This window comes from Vombatus ursinus, unplaced genomic scaffold (genome assembly GCF_900497805.2).
Source record: "Vombatus ursinus unplaced genomic scaffold, bare-nosed wombat genome assembly UNPS02009918.1, whole genome shotgun sequence".
NCBI classification, from domain to species: domain Eukaryota; kingdom Metazoa; phylum Chordata; class Mammalia; order Diprotodontia; family Vombatidae; genus Vombatus; species Vombatus ursinus.
This window is the reverse complement of record NW_020949696.1, coordinates 6,082,954-6,100,659: the sequence shown is the minus strand read 5'-3', so window position 1 is coordinate 6,100,659 and position 17,706 is coordinate 6,082,954. Positions and strand designations below refer to the sequence as shown.

Here is a 17,706-nt window from a genome sequence, read left to right as displayed (position 1 = left end):
TCCCCTTCCCATAACCCCACCTTGTTTTTGGTTAGTGGATCACTTTTGGACAGGCTTTGTGAACCAGTCTGTAAGTTTTGGTCTGTCTGAAATAATTGCCATGTCATTCACTTCATCCACCATCTGCAGAATATTTATTTGAGGCAATATTTTATGATTGCATTAAGCTTAGTTGCACCAACTGCCCTGTAGCATGTTCCATACATGCTGGAGAATAGTTTGCCATTTGAACTTTCATTTCTCCTCTGACTCCATTATTATGTAATGTATTCTTCACTTCATATTTATTAAGCTGTTAAGTCTTAGTTTTATTTTTAATTTAGACATACATCCTTAGAAACGTATTCAAGTGTTTCATAGTAAAAGTACAGTAATGTTAAGTAAGTTGTTTTTTTTCTTTTCTTTTTGTGAATTGTTTGACTGTGATTAACGATATCTCTTTAGATTTCTCTTCCCTAGGTGTTAAATTATATCACACAGGTACAGGCCAGTTCCACAGTCAGAGGAGGGACGGGCTTTGTCTGCATTGGGGTGTAAACGAAGTTTCAATAGATTTTTCTGTTCAGCTTCTTCGTCGGTGATGTAATCTTATTGAAAGATGCAATCTTTAGAAAATCTGTTCTAGGAGTCTCCAGAATCTGAAATTTGCCACTTCTTTGCTGCTGCCCATTTAAAAAGAATTGAAACTATATATTTTGTTAAAACATTCCTGGAGTTTGAGAAAATACTATTTTTAACCATATTGCTCCATCACTTATATTTGTTCAGAATATTTACCCTGATCTTGCAATAGCTTAGCAAAAGGGATATCTAAAGTTCTACTCTCTATCTGACTAGTTCATCCACTTAAAACTTTGCAAAGAGTAAACACAAACAAGAGTGAGGTGAGTTCACTGTTTTCAAATCACTGTTTTCAGATCAGGTCCCTTTACTCTTATAACCTTTGCCTTCTGTCATGATGAGGAGCCCGTAGTTATTGTTTATTGTCTAGTTGATTGGGACCTGGAGGCTAAAATAAGAGAATGAGGCAATCAGTTAAAAGGTGGGATAGATGGCTATTAGTTATAGAATTAGGCAGCAGTGCCTAGAAGTTGAGGCTGAAGGGTTTTGAGACTTTGGTAATACTGGTTAGCTGTACCAGAAATAAATAGAGAACACACTGGATTATGGCTAAATAGACAGGTAGTTTCCACAGCTTAGGCAAATTAAAACAACGATAGGCCCATGATATCCATTCCAGGTCTCTGACATTTGAGTTCCCTTCCCCCAATACAGAAGACAATTGCCCAGCTTAACAACATCCTTAAACTGAAGGTGTGTGTGTGTTGCCCAGCTTAATAACATCCTTAAACTGAAGAGGGTGTGTGTGTGGGTGTGGGTGTGTATGTGGGTGCGGGCCTCCCTGTATGTATTGTGTGTCCTCTGTCTGTCTGTCTGTGTGTGTTTTATGTCCTCCTATGTCTGTCCCCATCCAAAAAGTAAGGTAGATAAAAGGATTTGTCAAGTTCTCCCTTCCTTAGAAAGAGCAGTGGACCCTAGAGAACAACCTTCTGATTTTCTAACCTTTTGCATTGTTTCTGAATTTCTGTGATACGATGAAACTCTACTTGTACACAATGTTCTGCATGTAATGCATTAATGCTATTTCAAACAAACAAAATTTCTGTAGTTTGTATTCAGTAGATGCATTTATTCCTGATAGAACTTCCCTGTCTCACTGTTCATAGTATAATGTTATTTGAGTATTTTCCCTTTTCAAGTTCGTAACCTTGTTATCTAACCTTCATTTCTACTCTGAATTACCTTCTTCAGTTACCTTACAGTTTTCCTTGTCCTTTGCATATCAGTTTAAACTTTTGCCTTCCTCCTTTGTATTTGCTACCTTCATCGTTTTGAACCTCAGATTTCATCCCTTCAGTTATATGGTCATGTTGCTGATTGATATGGATATATATATATATATATATATGAAAATTGTAAATCAAATTGATCCTAAAACCATTCCCAACTGTACTTTGCTGATAATCTTTGTCAATTCAGCTTCATAAGCCTTCTCCCACATCCCTTTCATGCCTGTTGTCTTACCAGTGGTTTTTCGTTAAAAATATCCTGAAGTCCCAGGTAACTCCAGTCTGAGCTTTCCCTCATCTACTTTTGTTTACTCCCTGAAGTAATCTGGACTTGAAGTGATCCTGGTAATCTATAATTTCAGCCTTTCCCCTTTAGACCTTTAGACCTTTGTTTAGACCTTTGCTATTGACTGCACATAAATTCTACTAATCCTTGAGGGCTTGAGTTTGTCCTAAGCCCCTTCTTAAATATACTCTAAACTGCTTTCCAGACAAGTAATAAGTTTTTCCTGCTTTCTCTTTCCCGCCTTCTTGGCCAGCAGGAGGTGTGTTTTGGTAAACGTTCACCTGCCTTTCTGTCTTTCTCTCTCCCTCCTCCAAAAGAATCCATAAGCAAACAAGCAAAAGAAATATGTGTGTGTTTGTATATGTATATGTATATATATGTATGTATGTATGTGTATATATACACACACACACATATATATATGTATATAGCCTTATCTTTGGTCCTTTTGGTACCCTATTGAATTCTTTGAGAATTTCATCTTTCTTCCAAGTTCTTTGGCATCTATCTCCTCGAAGTCTTTCTTTTGTGAACAGAGTCAGTGGACCATCTCTGGAGGTGGCGAGTGCTCCCTTCTGTTCTCCTCTTGGCATCTAGAGGGGAGTCTGATATTAAACTGATGCAGGATCCCTGCAGAGACTTGAGAGGGTCTTCTTGGCAGTGCTGCTAAGCTTTCCAGTTCACTACAGATAAATACATTGTGATGAAATGCTGCTTTCCATTGGATGGTCGCTCTCATCACAGACCAACCAAACTTCGTTTATACCACCAGACTCTTGTGTTTGGGAAATGCTCAAGTTTTTTTTTTTTTATTTTTTTATTTGATTTTTATTTAATTTTTAAAATTTTGATGATGCCTCTTGCTCTTGCTGCTGACAGCAGAATTTGACCTGCTGGAATCCATTTTGGCCTGTATCTTTGTGTATTTTATATATAACCTCCTTTGATAGGCCTCCTTGGGCTTCCCCAACCGAGTTGGGGAAGCTTAGTGAGGCACTAACTGTTATAGATACTGTGTTTCTGTTTAACGCTTTAGAGCAATACATATATATATATATGGCTGCTGTCAGCACTAGCTGCAAAGCAAAATGCAAGCCAAGGTGGAAAATCTTGGGTTTCAGAAAAGCAAACACACACCCAGACTACACATGCCCAATTTATCTTCCTTTTGTCATGGTCCAGGAGCCCTTGCAGATGGTTGTTAGACAAGATTTCTTATCCTTCATTAGGAACTTGGTTTTTGTTTGAACACTTAGTATATAGGAGGCAATGACTAGAGTGGAAGGAAAACTGGGTTTGGAATCAGAAGATCTGGGTTGAAGTCCTAGCTCTGCCATTTAACTCCCTTTGTAACCTTGTGTAGGTTGTTCCCTTGTTTGTAAAGGGAGGGGAGCAGGGTAGATTAGTTAGCAGGTTAGGGCTCTTCTGGCTTTAAATCCCAGTGATCTTTGTGGCCCCCAAAAAAACATAAACCCCATACAGAATGTCATCTGATACATTCAGTGAAAAGATAGGGTGAAATCTTAGGTTTATAGAAAAAGACCTTCAAGTTTTAATCACTTCATGATTCAAGTATTCCCTTACTCTTAAGGATATTTTTCTCCTATTTTAATTTGGATTGGTTAATTTTCATCACGGTTGGTAGGGTTTAGCTTTTTGTTTTTCGACTAGTTCTTAGAGCAAAGTGTAGACTCCCTCTAAGTTTTTAACCTATGATAGTTGTTCAGAAAAGAGAGCTACCTTGTTCCATGACCGGTTTTTCCCAATTTAGCCTGCTTCCTAGCCGTGTAAAACCTAACAATATCAAGCCAGTTATATGAACCTAAAACATGTATATTTTGTTTTGCAAATGCACTTTGTTAGCTGAGAATCTTAGCCCCTCGGAGCTACCCTGCCCTTGGTACTTCTTCAATGGCTACTATATTTTCTGAACTTTATGAACATACCTGGCTTATCTGAAACCCTTGTTTGATCCCTTGGTCCGCCCCTAATACTGTTCATCATCCTGTTTTGTGTCACAACACCCTGCTACCTTGATTCACTCTTCGTCGTTGGCTAGGTTTTGGATTTATTACTTTCGAGGACGAACAATCAGTGGACCAGGCTGTCAACATGCATTTTCACGACATCATGGGCAAAAAAGTGTGTAGTTGTAGTTTTATTTTACCTTAAGACCAAACCAAGTCTTGGGCAACTGGGGATTTCACTGGTAAATAAGTGTAGAGTTGATGGTTTTGTTACAGGAAGGGGAAGGTTAGGGAACTTGAGTAAAGTAGATCATTTGGCAGAAAAAAAAGTCAAGGGATACTAGTTTTTCAGGAAGTTTTGGCGCAACTTACCCTAAGACGTGTTCCTTTGGCTAGGTGACACCATTCTCTTAGAATTCCTTTTGAATGTCGAATGCCTAAAACAAAAAATTAACGAGTGGGAAATTCAACAGGAGGGAAAGGTGTTTAGTCCGAGTCTGTGTTTTCAGTCTGGCTTCCAGTGAACTCTCTGTGTTGTCTAAGGTTCGGTTTAAGATACCACTCCTTCAGATGTGGATTTCATATTCAAATTGTATAGCACTTGACCTGATAAGTGAGTAGATGAGCCTTTAAGAATCCCAAGTTACAATTAAAAATGACAGCAATAATGAAACATCATGAAGGATTGGTTTTTTAAAATTGGGTCACTTACTGTGAAACCTCGGTACAAACCCACAGACTTTATTATAGTATTTAACCACAATGCAGTTAAGTGACCTCTGGTTGTTATATCTTCATACTGTGTTGCCATTACACGAAGATAGTAGTAGGAAATTAAAGGCCTGCCCCACCCCAGCCCCTTTGATTACTCTGTTCCACTGTGAACACTGAACACCATCTATAGACGAGCCTATTTGAGCATCTGTGCAAAATCAGTACCCAAATCTTCATTTTACTTGGATCCTTACGATTTCTAGAAAAGGAGCTCTAAAATGAATAACTGGGACATGCATTCCTTATTAGTACCAGATACCATAGGATCTGAATTTGTGTTGAGTTTGGTCTGCCCTAAAAAACAAAACAAAATCCTATTAATGCATTAGGGTGTAGTCCATTTCAGTAACAGTGCCAAATATTTTCCTGTGTTTCTGATCTGGTTATAACCCAGAGCCATGAAATGTTTGTTTGTTTTTTTTAATTCAGTTTAAATGCAGAGCATTTATTCTGTCTTTAGTCTCATAGGCATTTCTTTGGCTGATGGTGAAAATATTTTGATGACGGTAGTAGTTAATGTCATCAATCCACTAGTCCCCCTCAAAAAAATGGTGTTAAAATTTTAAATTTCTTTATACAGTTCAGTGTATTGTGATTATTTTTATATATAGGTGGTTTAGAATTTGTCCAAGTTTTAATGAAGTCTATTTGAACCTACCTAAAACAGGAAAAAAAATATATCTTGTACTGACATTCATTGAAGCTTTTAAGTTTAAAATTAGCATACAGATTGCAAGGATGCATGACAATTATGAACACAAGTTCAAAGGAGTCTGCGTTCAATATTTTAAGGTACTGTGACATGGTATTGAACATTTATAATTTGGAAAAAGTGTAATCTTTATATATGGAGCAGAAGGTGTTTTGCTGAATTACTAGATTAGCCGGGTCCCGGTAGGCCCCTCTGCTGATGTTAAACAGTGATTTTTGAGAAAGCTTGATCCCAAACATGATTAAATAACACTCTGAGGTTACTTCACTCACCGTGTAGATTAGGCAAAGGTATCTGAAAAAGGGCAAGCATATATTGCTTAAGGAGTCCACCTCTTGGACTGGACGTCTAAAGCAATCGAAATTCCCATTTATACATAGGTCAAAATCAAGCTATCTAGACAAGTGGAATGCTCGCTTTCCCGTTCTTAACATTGGTTATTTAGTGGCTATATTAAGCTCTTAAAATACCCGAAGTCCCATTTGGTGATTAAAAATGTATTGCTGGGGTGACTCTGCATCTATATGTTCCATCATTAAGGGTAAAAAATTTTAAATTACAAGAACTACTTTGCTTTGTAAGCAGGAACCAAATTCCCCTAAGGAAAAGTGTGTGAAGGCTCATTAATTTGAGTTCTTTGAAAAAGTCCCTTGGTTCTGCTATATAGCAGATCCTTTCAGCTCACAGAGATTTTGTTACCATCATGTATAATGCCCTTGGGGCATTAGCAGAAAGGCGGGGAGTACTAAACCTTTGTCCCTGTGCTGGGCCTGTAAGGCAAAGCAGACAGAACTCTGAATACAAAATGCCTGCCTGCACTATTGCGAAGCCCCCATTGATGATTCAGATTTGTTTCCTTTGTATACTGGCCCCCATTAAAATTTATCATAAAAAAGAATTCTGAAGACATGAGTACAGAGAGATGCATTAAATAAAAAATTGGATTTGGGGTGAGGTTTTTTGGTGGGGGGAAGTATTGTTATGAGGAGAGAGCTTGATTTTGGATGTCTAGCTTAGCAGAAGTAGGTCAAGTTCCATTCTCCCCAGCTGTCCCAAGCCACTCAGTTTTATTATTGACAATAAAGTGTGTGGCTTAGTGAGCGTTCCCAACAAGCGGGGTCTGGGCTATTGACCTAACACAGTATGAAGATTTTGCTTACTGATTCCACTGTCCATTTATTTGCATGTCTGTTTACTTTTTTGTTAGATGTAATGTAAGATTGATTCTCTTATCACATCCATTCCCTCTGACATTATTTTGAGTTAATTGAGATTCTTTAAGCCTTAGCCTGGGGAAGGTAAGTCTTTATCTTCCATTAGACATTTAAACAAAATTAAAACCTAAGTTTAAAAACAAAACAAAATATAAACAAACCAAACAAAACTAGACTTGTGTTTCTCAGGTATGAGCAGAGCTGAAATTGCAGGCAGACTGGGTGGGCTTTTTAAGCTTAGCTTAGCTTCGAAATGCAACAACCAGTGTCATTAATGGTTTAAAGCATTAGTGCCCTCATTCAGTAAAGAACTCTCTTCCAAGCGAGAAGGTGACCCTGCTCACCAGGATGGTTTGTCTGAAAGTGAACATTAATGGATGGCTTTTTAAAAGACCACACCTCAGATTTCTGAGCACATTTTAATGTGAGAGACTATTGAAAGAGGGTACTGCTGCTTTAAAGTAGGAAAGCCAATGACCTTTTATTATATCGGAAATAAGATTTAACAACTCTCTTAGCTCTAAATACTTATTCATGTGTAGGACTTGCTGTGTCTTACAATTGCATCTATTGTACCTGAGAAACATTAAAAAAGCAAAGCAAAACAATCTACTGGCCTAAATAAGTTTTATAATTAAGTATTTAGATTTAAGTCATAAGGTGCTAAGTGTAGTTGTAAGTGTAACTAAGGGTGTATATAAAGGGAAGGGGGGTGTATTAACCCACAACATCTTTCTTAAATTGGTATTCTGTTTGTTTAGGTGGAGGTAAAACGTGCAGAACCTCGAGACAGCAAAAGCCAAGTCCCAGGACAGCCAGGTGCCAGCCAGTGGGGAAGCAGGCTCATGCCAAATGCCGCCAATGGTTGGGCAGGTCAGCCCCCTCCTACCTGGCAACAGGGATATGGCCCACAAGGTACTGTCATTCTCATCTAAGTCCCATCAAGGTACACGAGTAGTTAAATAGTTATGGGTGACCTGTCTACTGCAGAGGTGTCAAACTTGGGTGGCCCACTGCCTGAAAGAAAAATGCAATGCACCATAAATTTGTGGTTTTCTTAGTCAGTAGGTGGGTATGTCTTTCCCCCCTCCCCTCCATTCAGTTCCTTTCAGTTGGACCCTCGGTCTAAAGCTCTGACTTTTCACCAGGCATCACTAGGAGTACTTGCTATTTTATCTTGATATGGTTACCACCCACACACCCACCTTCCACTCCCCTTCCTCCCCATTTGAATTCTTCTGTGAATTGTTGCTATTTTTAGACACAAAACTAAGTCTTTGTCAAAATCTGAAATGCAGCAGATCACATCTTAGAAGTTGTCTTTGAGTTTCTTTGCTTTTAGGTTTTAAAAAAATCTTTAGAAATTTCCTCAACTCCAAATGGTCAGTTTGATCCAAATCACTGCAGCAAGGTAATCCTTAAAACTCATAATCCATTAAAAATCAAAGTAATACATTAAAACTACAACTTTGGTCAGGTCTTGGTGTTGTATCTCAAGAAGGAAGTCTACAGTTAGATGGGGTTAGAATAAATTGCCTGGGTGAGAATAAGGGGCAGATAAGAGCCCTGATATGAAATCGATTCCAGTCCTTAACCTGAGTCACCAGTTCTGTTTCCAAAGTAAATCTTTAGTCAAAACTGCATTCCTAATTTTTCCCACTTGATCTAACAAGGCCACCTGCTCAGGTCAAATAGAAGGACATTGCTGGGGGGGGAGTGGCCCTTACTCTCTAGAAGGCCCCAGTTGGGCTTAAGCCACCTTTGTGAATTTCATACATTATGTTGAAGAGTTCATCTTCATTCTGAAGTAGTTCTCCTCAACAGTTAATGTTTTATAAGATATGGACTTAATGTTTTCAGTTCTGCCAGGTAAAGGAGACACATTTTTCTGCAGGATAAACTTCCCACTGAGGGGTGGGAGTGGGGTGTTACAAGCACTTCTAAGTTGTGATGTCCTAGATCGTGCAGAAAGGGACTGGTTAATTCCCTTTTTCTCCTCCATAGTTAACTCTGCAGACACAGCTATGGCTTTGATGTTTTTATAATATGTTAAACACAATAAGGGAACATGGCATTCATGCTCTCAGTGCATTTCTGGAATAAGTATTGGCTTAAATTTATTACATAAGGAATATTTTATAGTGCTCCAAAATTCTACTTAAGTAACAAGGCAGTGAGGAAAGGAGTATCAGTACTAACCTCATTTTATAGATGGGGAAATTAATGCTTGGGAAGGTCAGGTGACTCTTGGTCAAATAAGGCTAGTGACTTGCAGTGCCAGAATTTGAACCTAGGTCCGGTGAGTCTGTATCTAGTACTTTCTCTGTTAAATCCCTCTGCCTGTCCTACCAATCCTAAGATGGCTCCAACTGTCTGTAGTTAACAAACATCTGGTCCTTCCTTTTAGCTCTCTGGGAGAATTCTTGTTGAATCCAGGTAGACACACAAGCCATCTCTTACCTACAGCAGAGAAGAAAAGCAGATTCTCATTCTCATCACTCTTGTCTAGGCCACACAGGAAACTTTATGCTGGGAAAGGGAGTGATCTGCTTTAAAAAAATAAAACAAAAAAAACCAAACCCTGAATACTGTAGAATACAATAGAACTTCCTTATGCCCCAATGCTCCTGAAATCCCTGAGTGATGAACAAAAGGAAAACCATTTGGTCTCATTAGTGGCATATTTGAAGTGCTTATAATTAAATCCTAGACATGTAATTTTTTTTTTTAGTTTGGAAGCTTACCTTGGATATTAGATAGAATTTGAATTTGATTCATTTTCTGAATGACACTAAAGTGCCTTCTAGGATTTGCTACTTAAATGACTTTCACCTCATGACTTGGGGAGCATCAATCATTTTTTTGTTTGTTTGTTTCACTGTTTTAGGAATGTGGGTGCCAGCAGGGCAGGCTATTGGTAAGTAGCCCTTTTTTTTTAAAAAATCAGACAAAGTGGTTACAGAATTACTGGGGAATTCAGCCTCACAAATAGCATGTTTTAAAAATTGGCATAGGGAGATGGCTGTTTATATTGGCAGAGTGGAGTAAGGAGGACAAAATATCATTTAACATTATGGCTTCAAATTAATGTCAGAACTGCTTTATGGCATTTCACAGTAGCTGGAAAGATGTTGATTTCACAATCAATTGATCCGTCACTGAGCATTTATTAAACACCTATGTGCAAAGGACATTGGAGGAGATAAGAACTTTATGTCCTTTGCAGGAGGATAAGACACCATCATGTTTCACTAAAGCACAGTATTACATGAGGAAAGAGCACTTTGTTGTGAAGTCTGAGAAAAGATCTTTGAAAGTCAGGAAATAGGGATATTATAATTGTAGGAGATAGTCAAGCTAAGACCTTCAATAACAATTTGCAGTGGGGATAAAATACCATTATGGCTAGCTAATGCATGATACTACATGTGAAAAGAGCAGAGCACTGGGTTGTTGCTCTTTATTATAGGGAGAGGTCCAAGGAGGTTCCTTTGGGGTCTTGTAATTATGATCTGTTATAGCTGGGAGGTTGGGGCCTTTGAGCTCATTGTCCAGATTGGGAAACTGAGGTTCTGAAAAGTGACAAGACTTGTGTAAGGCCACCTGTCAGGCCAGTAGCAGAGCCTTAACTCGAGCTGAGGTCTTCCGACTCAGTCAGCCTAATAAGTCTTTTCACCCCGTTGTCCTGAAACACCTTGGTGACCTGGCTGGGTGTCCTGAAGAAGTAGGTTATTTTACAGAAGGGGAGTGAAGACACAAACTCAGACAAGTGGAGTTGCTTATGGTGGCACTTGCTTGTTAATAAGAACTGAGATTAGATCTTAAGGACGCCAATGTCCTGTCCCCTTCACTGACTGAAAAGGTCAAACGAGGTGGATTTTAAGCCCATGTAGGTTGGGGATGGGTACAGTTGGGTGTATTCTTTTCTCTGCCCCTCCTCTCACCATGTTGTTTCCTTGCTTTTCCAGGTGGTTATGGGCCACCTCCTGCAGGAAGGGGAGCTCCACCTCCGCCTCCTCCTTTTACCTCATACATCGTATCCACACCTCCAGGAGGGTTTCCCCCTCCCCAAGGCTTCCCACAGGGGTACGGTACCCCTCCTCAGTTCAGTAAGTCTTCCATGGGGTCAGATGGGGAAAGGTCTGGATTCAGGCCTTTCATAATAGCTAATTATGTTAGAATGTCCCTAAACAAGCCAACTTTGGTGGACCTACTATGTCCACAATGCTGAGCTTGGTCCTTAAACGAAATCCAGATAAGACATGGTCCTTGAAAGAGCTTGCAATCTAAGATAAGGCGTATTTACCAATACCAATAATAATAACATGCAACATAAAGTAACTAGCATCAGAGGGACAGAGTAGGTGTTGTGTAGGATCTTAAGGTGAGGTCATTACCAAATGGTGGGGAGGGGGTCGGGAATCAGGGAAAGTCTTCTTGAAGATTGAGAGACTCGAGGAAATAGATATTTAAAACTGAGTAGGACTGCGACAGGCAGTAAAGGGGTAGGGGATGGGACAGCATTTGAGACTTGAGGAATAGTATAAACACAGGCATGGATGGTGGTAAAAGTGCAGAGGCATGCTTGTTCAAGGCAGAGAATGGCCTAATTTGACGGGAACAGGGGTTCCTGGAAGGAAGACAAAGCTGGAGAAAAAAGTGTGTTGTTGAATCCTGGAGGGCTTTGAATTCCAGACAGAAAATTAGAACTTTTCTCAAGATGAGAGCCACTAAGGGGAGTGATCTCTGTATAAAGAAGGATGATTCAATCAATATGAAAGACAGAGTGGATTGAGGGAAAGTAGAGGCAAGGAAGGCTGTTTAGGCCTTTACTCCACAGTAAGCTATGTGGAGTAGTAAGGAGCTATATCACCAGGATTGCTATCCAGCTGTCAGTACTTCTGTAGAACATTGAGGTTTTAAGTGTGAAGAAAAGCAGAAGTTTAACATTTTGTGATTTGTTTTAAATGTACCTTCCCCACCACCACTTCCCCAATAAAAGCTATTATCTGGGTAGACAGTTGAAATTCTGTTTCAAGTTCTCTTGTAAGCAGAGATTTTCCTTAATGCCTTGATTTTTCTAGTACATTTATTTAATATATTGACATTTAGCACTCCCTTTGAACTAGAACAAGAACAATGGCACTGTATGGAATTCGTGTCCATGGTTTTTCCCCCCAGTTTTCATATAAAAGATAATAGATCTTGGCTTAAGTTTTAGACCATAGTGTTTTGGCAACATTCATATTCAATGAATTGAGTGCCTAAAATTTAAAATGAGGTGCTGATTAAAACTAGTCTATCTTGAAATGAAATTATTTTACCTTATTGTTTCAATTTTCAACTTAGAACTTGGTTGTCAACGTGTATTAAAGAAATCATAGTACAGCTATTGAGTGATAGAAGCAACCTGATCCTGGTAGAGTTTTTAGTGAGGAAATTACATATTATCTACCTAGAGATTGCCATCACATCACCAATGAGTTATAATTAAAACAATTGCTTTGGGGGCAGCCAGGTGGCACAGTGGATAGAGCACTGCCCCTGAAGTAAGGAGGACTTGAGTTCAAAGCTGGCCACAGACCAAACACTTGACACTTACTAGCTGTGTGACCCTGGGCAAGTCACTTAACCCCAGTTGCCTAAAAAGAGGGAAAAAAAAACTAATTGCTTTAATAAGTAATTTTTTTTTCTTTTTCTCTCTCTTTTCTTTTGGCGGGGGGAGAGAGGGGCTAGGCAGTGGGGTTGAGTGACTTGCCCAGGGTCACACAGCTAGTAAGTATCAAGTGTCTGAGGCTGGATTTGAACTCAGGTCCTCCTGACTCCAGGGCCGGTGTATAATTGCAAGTCTTAACAGAAGTGTTAGAGTTTTGTTTTCAATGCTTCACTCGTGTCTTACTCAGGTGCCTTGTGGTGGTGCACAAGTGCTGTTTATTTTTTGAAGGCTGTGTCAGTGGCACCATAGGCCCTAGCAGGGCCCACTAAGCTGGTGGGGCTTGTCCTCCAAGCCAGGTGGCAGAAGGTATCTGTAATCTGAATGGTAATCTAGGTGAGCAGCCCTTGAAGGCTGTTTAGTGAGGCGGAGGGGGTTTCAGTCTGCCACAGTACAATGGGCATCCTTAACAGGAAATCACAAATCCTTGAGAAGCTTTGGAGTAGTCTTGCACCAAGTCTTTTGACATATATATAATTAGGGGCAGAAAAAGTATTTGTAAGCAGATAAAACAAGAGGTCTAGAAAGAAAGAGTGAACCTTGTGGTCATTTTTCTTGGTATAATTAAGGGTTGTGTTTCAAGAATGATTTAATCTGGCCTGTTCAGAGAACCAGTATGTCTAGTCCATTTAGCCACCTTGAATTTCATGTTGGGAGATGTGAACTCTCAAAGAACTGAAAGTTTTGGACTTGGGAAACAGCCCGGGCTGGTCATTTGGGGGAGGGAGGGTTGTATTGTGTGTCTGTATTTTGAGGAGAAGCATAACTATGCCATCACGACTGCTTGGGTGCCCTTGAGGCCTACCCTGGGAGTCAGTCAGTTGTCATAAGTTGTTCTTGCCTTTTCTGAGGCACACCCTGTAAATCCCAGCACTCATTTTAAGGGCAGCTACAGACTAATGGGCTTTTCCTTTAACCTCTAGTAGGCCTAAGAGTAAATATATTTTGCATATGGAAATCTAACCAAGATGATAGTAGCACTTTACTGTTTACAAAGGGCTTTCCTGACCACCCTGAGAGGTATGTAATGCAAATGTTATCATCACCCCCATTTTACAGGTAAGGTAACTGAGGGCCAGAGAGGGGACATGGTAAAGCTAAGATTGGAACCTGGATTTCCTGGCTCTAAGTCTTAGATTCTTTCCATTCTGCCACTGCCTCACAGGATCATTTTTGACCTAAGAAATCAGAACTGCCGTCTTTTGTTCCTTGTCAGTTATATGTGTTCTATTTTCTTTTATTCTGCTTTTTCTTTTCAGGTTTTGGCTATGGACCTCCACCACCTCCACCTGATCAATTTGCCCCTCCTGGAGTGCCTCCTCCACCTGCCACTCCTGGGGCAGCGCCGCTAGCTTTCCCACCACCACCATCTCAGGCAGCTCAGGACATGAGCAAACCCCCAGCGGCCCAGCCCGATTTCCCTTATAGTCAGTATGGTAAGTCATTAGGACTTGCACTTCTTCCCCCAATCTCTTGCTTTTCCTGTAGTGTTAATGTGTTGGGTGCACATGTTGGGTTTTCCAGACTGGTCCACGTAAGCCAAGTGTAAGCACATCATGATTTAAAAAACTCTTCAAAAGCCTAACTGCAGCCTTTCAGGGTTCTCTTACACAGCATTCTTCCTGTACTTGTTTTCTGAGCTAATGCTAAGTTTTCTGGCTCCCCAAATACCCAGACAGTCAGCAGGGGTGCTCATGATGGTGAAGGACAGGAATGTGTGCACTGGCTAGTTTGGTATCTTCTTCCCTTTCGTTCTAACTTCCCAACTGTATTTAAGCTGTTAGAAATGAGCAGAACATTGTCCTTGGAAGTCAGGTGTTTTCTCTTGATCAGTTAACCCAAGATAGCCTCAGGCCAGGCCAGTTCTGGGGGCCTCACCTTAAAGGTGCATCAGAAATGGGAGGTGGGGGAAGTAAAGGAGGCCTGGAAGGAAGCTTCTTAGTGGTAGCAGGCAGTCAGGAGCTTCAGGCTGCTCACTAGGAAAAAAGATGGAGTGGGGAGTTGAGGGAGAAGAATTCAAAATGACCAAAGGTTATAGCAAAACTTTCAGCATATTTTACTTTTTTTTGCTTAGTCTCATAAGGGCAAGAATACAAGGGCACTTGCAATGGAAAAGCAGTCAATTCCACAATAAATCCTTCAGGGTACTGTCAGTTTGTGGAACTCAAGGCTGTGAGTGGTCAAGGAGAGTTAGTGGGGTCGAGGTGAAATTTCATCATGTGACGCTGGAAGCCCCAGGAAGACAGTGTGGAGGGGGAGATTTCATGCTCCAGGGCTTCAGTTCCTCTCCTGATCCCAGCTGTGCAGCATTGCGTGATGAACTTGACTTCTAGGGCTTTGCTTGCTGCCTTTGATTTGAAGTGTCAGATGCTGGCCTCAGCAGTAGGGGAATGGGCGGCCAAATGACCCGGGAATCGGATAGAGTCAGGGTAACCCTTGCCACCATGCTTTAAGTAGCTTCTCTAGTTGGTAGCTGGGGCTGTTCTGGAGAGAGTGACAAGATCATCAACATTTTTCCCCAAAGTCCCCCAGGGGTAAGGGGGGCACCACGTCTGTGTGCATAGAGTGGAGCCAGCATTTGTTAGCAATTCCTGTGGTGTAGACAGTGAATCTGAGCGTCAGGATTTCACTGAAAGTAAGATTCATGTTGATGGCAGAGGCTTACCAAAGTTGGGGGGCAGGGCAGCAGTGTATGAAGGAATTGGCAGTCTAGAAAAGGGACCTTAGAGGGTCACCTGGTGCAACGTCCTTTTACAGTTGAGGCTGTGGAGATGGAGAGAGCTTTGGAGATTTGCCCAGGTCCGTGGCAAAGGGAGTAGCAAAACCAGGACCAGAACCCAGGTTTCCCAACTTGCCATTCAGCACTCTTTCCAATACCATAGTGCCCATCTTTTAATTTGTCAGCAAATTTTCTTGCCCCTAGAAACTGGCCTCCGTCTCTGTTTCCTTCCTAGAAAGTAAATTAGCCTCATCTGCTCTTGCAGCAGACAAATTCTACTTAGAGCTTACAAAGTTAGGTCTAGCTCTCCGTTTACTCAGAAAGGTGGTATTGATACAGTGCTGTGAGAAGATATCTCTGTAGAACCTGTTTCTCTAGTTCTGTCAGGCCTTTTTTGGGAAATGTGGATGAAATGCCAAATGCTGCTTTTTGGTCAGTCTCAGGGAACAGTTAGCAAGGGGTGTGGGGGAGGTGGCTAGAGTACCATTAGATTTGGGGCCTGAAGTTCCACGTCTGGCAGCAAACTGTTTCTGTAAAACTCTGCTGCATACCACAGGGCCCCTAGTATTCACCTTAGCGTCAAATTTCCAAAGTTGAAAGTTTTTCTTCCTTTCATTGCTAGAGCTGGTTTTTCATACAGTCTTTAAAGATGACAATGTCTAGTCAATAGAAGCACCCCTTCTATCCCATGCATGCCCTTTTCAGTCTCATTCACTAGATTAATGTCCCAAAGGCAGCTTACCAACGTTGCATGTTTCGTTCATAGTTAAGCAAAATGCCTAGGGAAAAGAAAAAGCATTGCTAAATTTTAAAGGCATTGGAACTATATCATTATTTTGCATTTGCGTAGACATTATTTACGACACCTTAAAGCACTGCTGTATTTACGACGGGTGAAAAAATATGTAAACCTTTGGGTGTAGAGTAACAGTAAGCCCTGGTATATTTGTTTCCCCCACCCTAAAAAAAGTTACTATCTGCACAAGGCTGTCTTGGGGTTAGTCACCCTGGTCTCCTCATTTCTTACTAGGGCTGGGTACCTATTCTCAAGACCCTTCAGGCTTCGGGCCAATACTTTGTTTACACTCTTATGGTCAGGCTGAGCAGTGATATATCCTAGGTAGGTGGAGCCTATTTATAACCAATGCTCTTACTGTATCTGCACTTGGGAAATGAATGTTTCTTAACAGGGTCTCTTCTACCTTTGTTTTCATTTGGGGTGGGGGTGGAAATTAGCGGTACAGCTCTGAAATGTTTGCTTTTGCTGGTTTGAGGATCTTTACTGGCTACAATCATCAGCTGGCCCCAGCTGGTTTGTTTTTTTGTTTTGTTTTGAAGCAACGCACTACAAAACTATCACCACCTTGAAGCACAAAGAGCTTGAATGTCCAATAACCCCGATCCCATTCTTCATTGACCAAGTCATTGCACTGCTAGTTTTCGTCGGACCTCTGCCGACTGAACTAAGTTTACCATGAGCAACTGACTTTATTATTCCCCTCTAATGTGGTCCATTGGACTTGATTGCTTTGGACATGGTAGTTTTCTGAAGTAGGAAGTTACCCCCTAAGGGTCTGGAGCAGAGAAGTTGATCTCTACCTGTGAATGAGAGAGTTTACAGGGAACGAATTGGGTAAGACTTTATTCAGATAAGTTGTGAGCTCTGATCAGGGCATGCAGTCTACAGGCCCAGAGCTGCTCTCTACCTCCAAGATACAGTGCTAGTGAGAGAAATGTTCTTTTCTGTCTGTCTGTCTCTCTGTCTCTCTGTCTCTCTCTTTCTCTCTCTCTCTTTAATCTTGAGCTTCACTACCAACCACATTGGTGATTCGAAGTATATTTGTGATGGTTAACTGACCTTTGCATTAATATGACTGAATTAAGTAGCTGAAGGGGGTCAAAGTCCCTAAACAGCTCGCAACAAATACATTGACCAGTGTCATTAGAAATAGGAAGGTCTTAGCAGACTAGCAAAACTAGAAGTGGCAATATTGTTGTTATATGCCAAGAAGTATTCTCATATTGGAAATCTTGCACATCCAGAAATAGTGTCATGGCACCATGTTGTGGTTGTATAGACTTCTTAGTGGTGTCTGGATTTTAAAAAACAAAACATTTGAGTCCTGTGGTTAATTGGCATTTTTCTATCTCCCAATCACAGGAACTAATAGACCAGTTAGATAACTTAATTCCAGTAAGTTTTGTTTAAAGATCCAGCACTGGCATACCATCAGAGAACAATTAAAAAACTCTTCTATCCAAAATGAAAAAAGTTTATATAGCATTTGACATGTCACATTTATGGTCGTAGCACTTTGTGGTTATAGAGCGCTTATTTGATCCTCACAATACCCTTGTGAGGTAGGTATTGCAAATATTATTTTCCCCATTTTACAGATGAGAAAACAGGCTGAGAGAGGTTGTGATGTGCCCAAGGTCACACCGTGGGGAAGCCAGGACTGGACCCTGAC

The 17,706-nt window shown here is 40.7% G+C and overlaps 1 protein-coding gene across 7 annotated transcripts in view; it reads left to right on the top strand.

Annotated features, from left to right (window-relative positions):
* The window catches only part of DAZAP1 (DAZ associated protein 1), a 41,194-nt gene that overhangs the window by 21,354 nt on the left and 2,134 nt on the right, over window positions 1-17,706 (top strand). For 4 of the 7 annotated variants that reach the window (XM_027853041.1, XM_027853040.1, XM_027853039.1 and 1 more), the window contains exons 7-11: window positions 4,196-4,278; window positions 7,565-7,718; window positions 9,691-9,720; window positions 10,772-10,912; window positions 13,776-13,952. In XM_027853041.1, the coding sequence (XP_027708842.1) occupies window positions 4,196-4,278; window positions 7,565-7,718; window positions 9,691-9,720; window positions 10,772-10,912; window positions 13,776-13,952 (585 nt within the window). Of the gene's footprint in view, window positions 1-4,195; window positions 4,279-7,564; window positions 7,719-9,690; window positions 9,721-10,771; window positions 10,913-13,775; window positions 13,953-16,265; window positions 16,356-17,706 lie in introns of all 7 variants that reach the window. The other 3 variants (XM_027853043.1, XM_027853042.1, XM_027853044.1) reach the window with 2 other exon arrangements.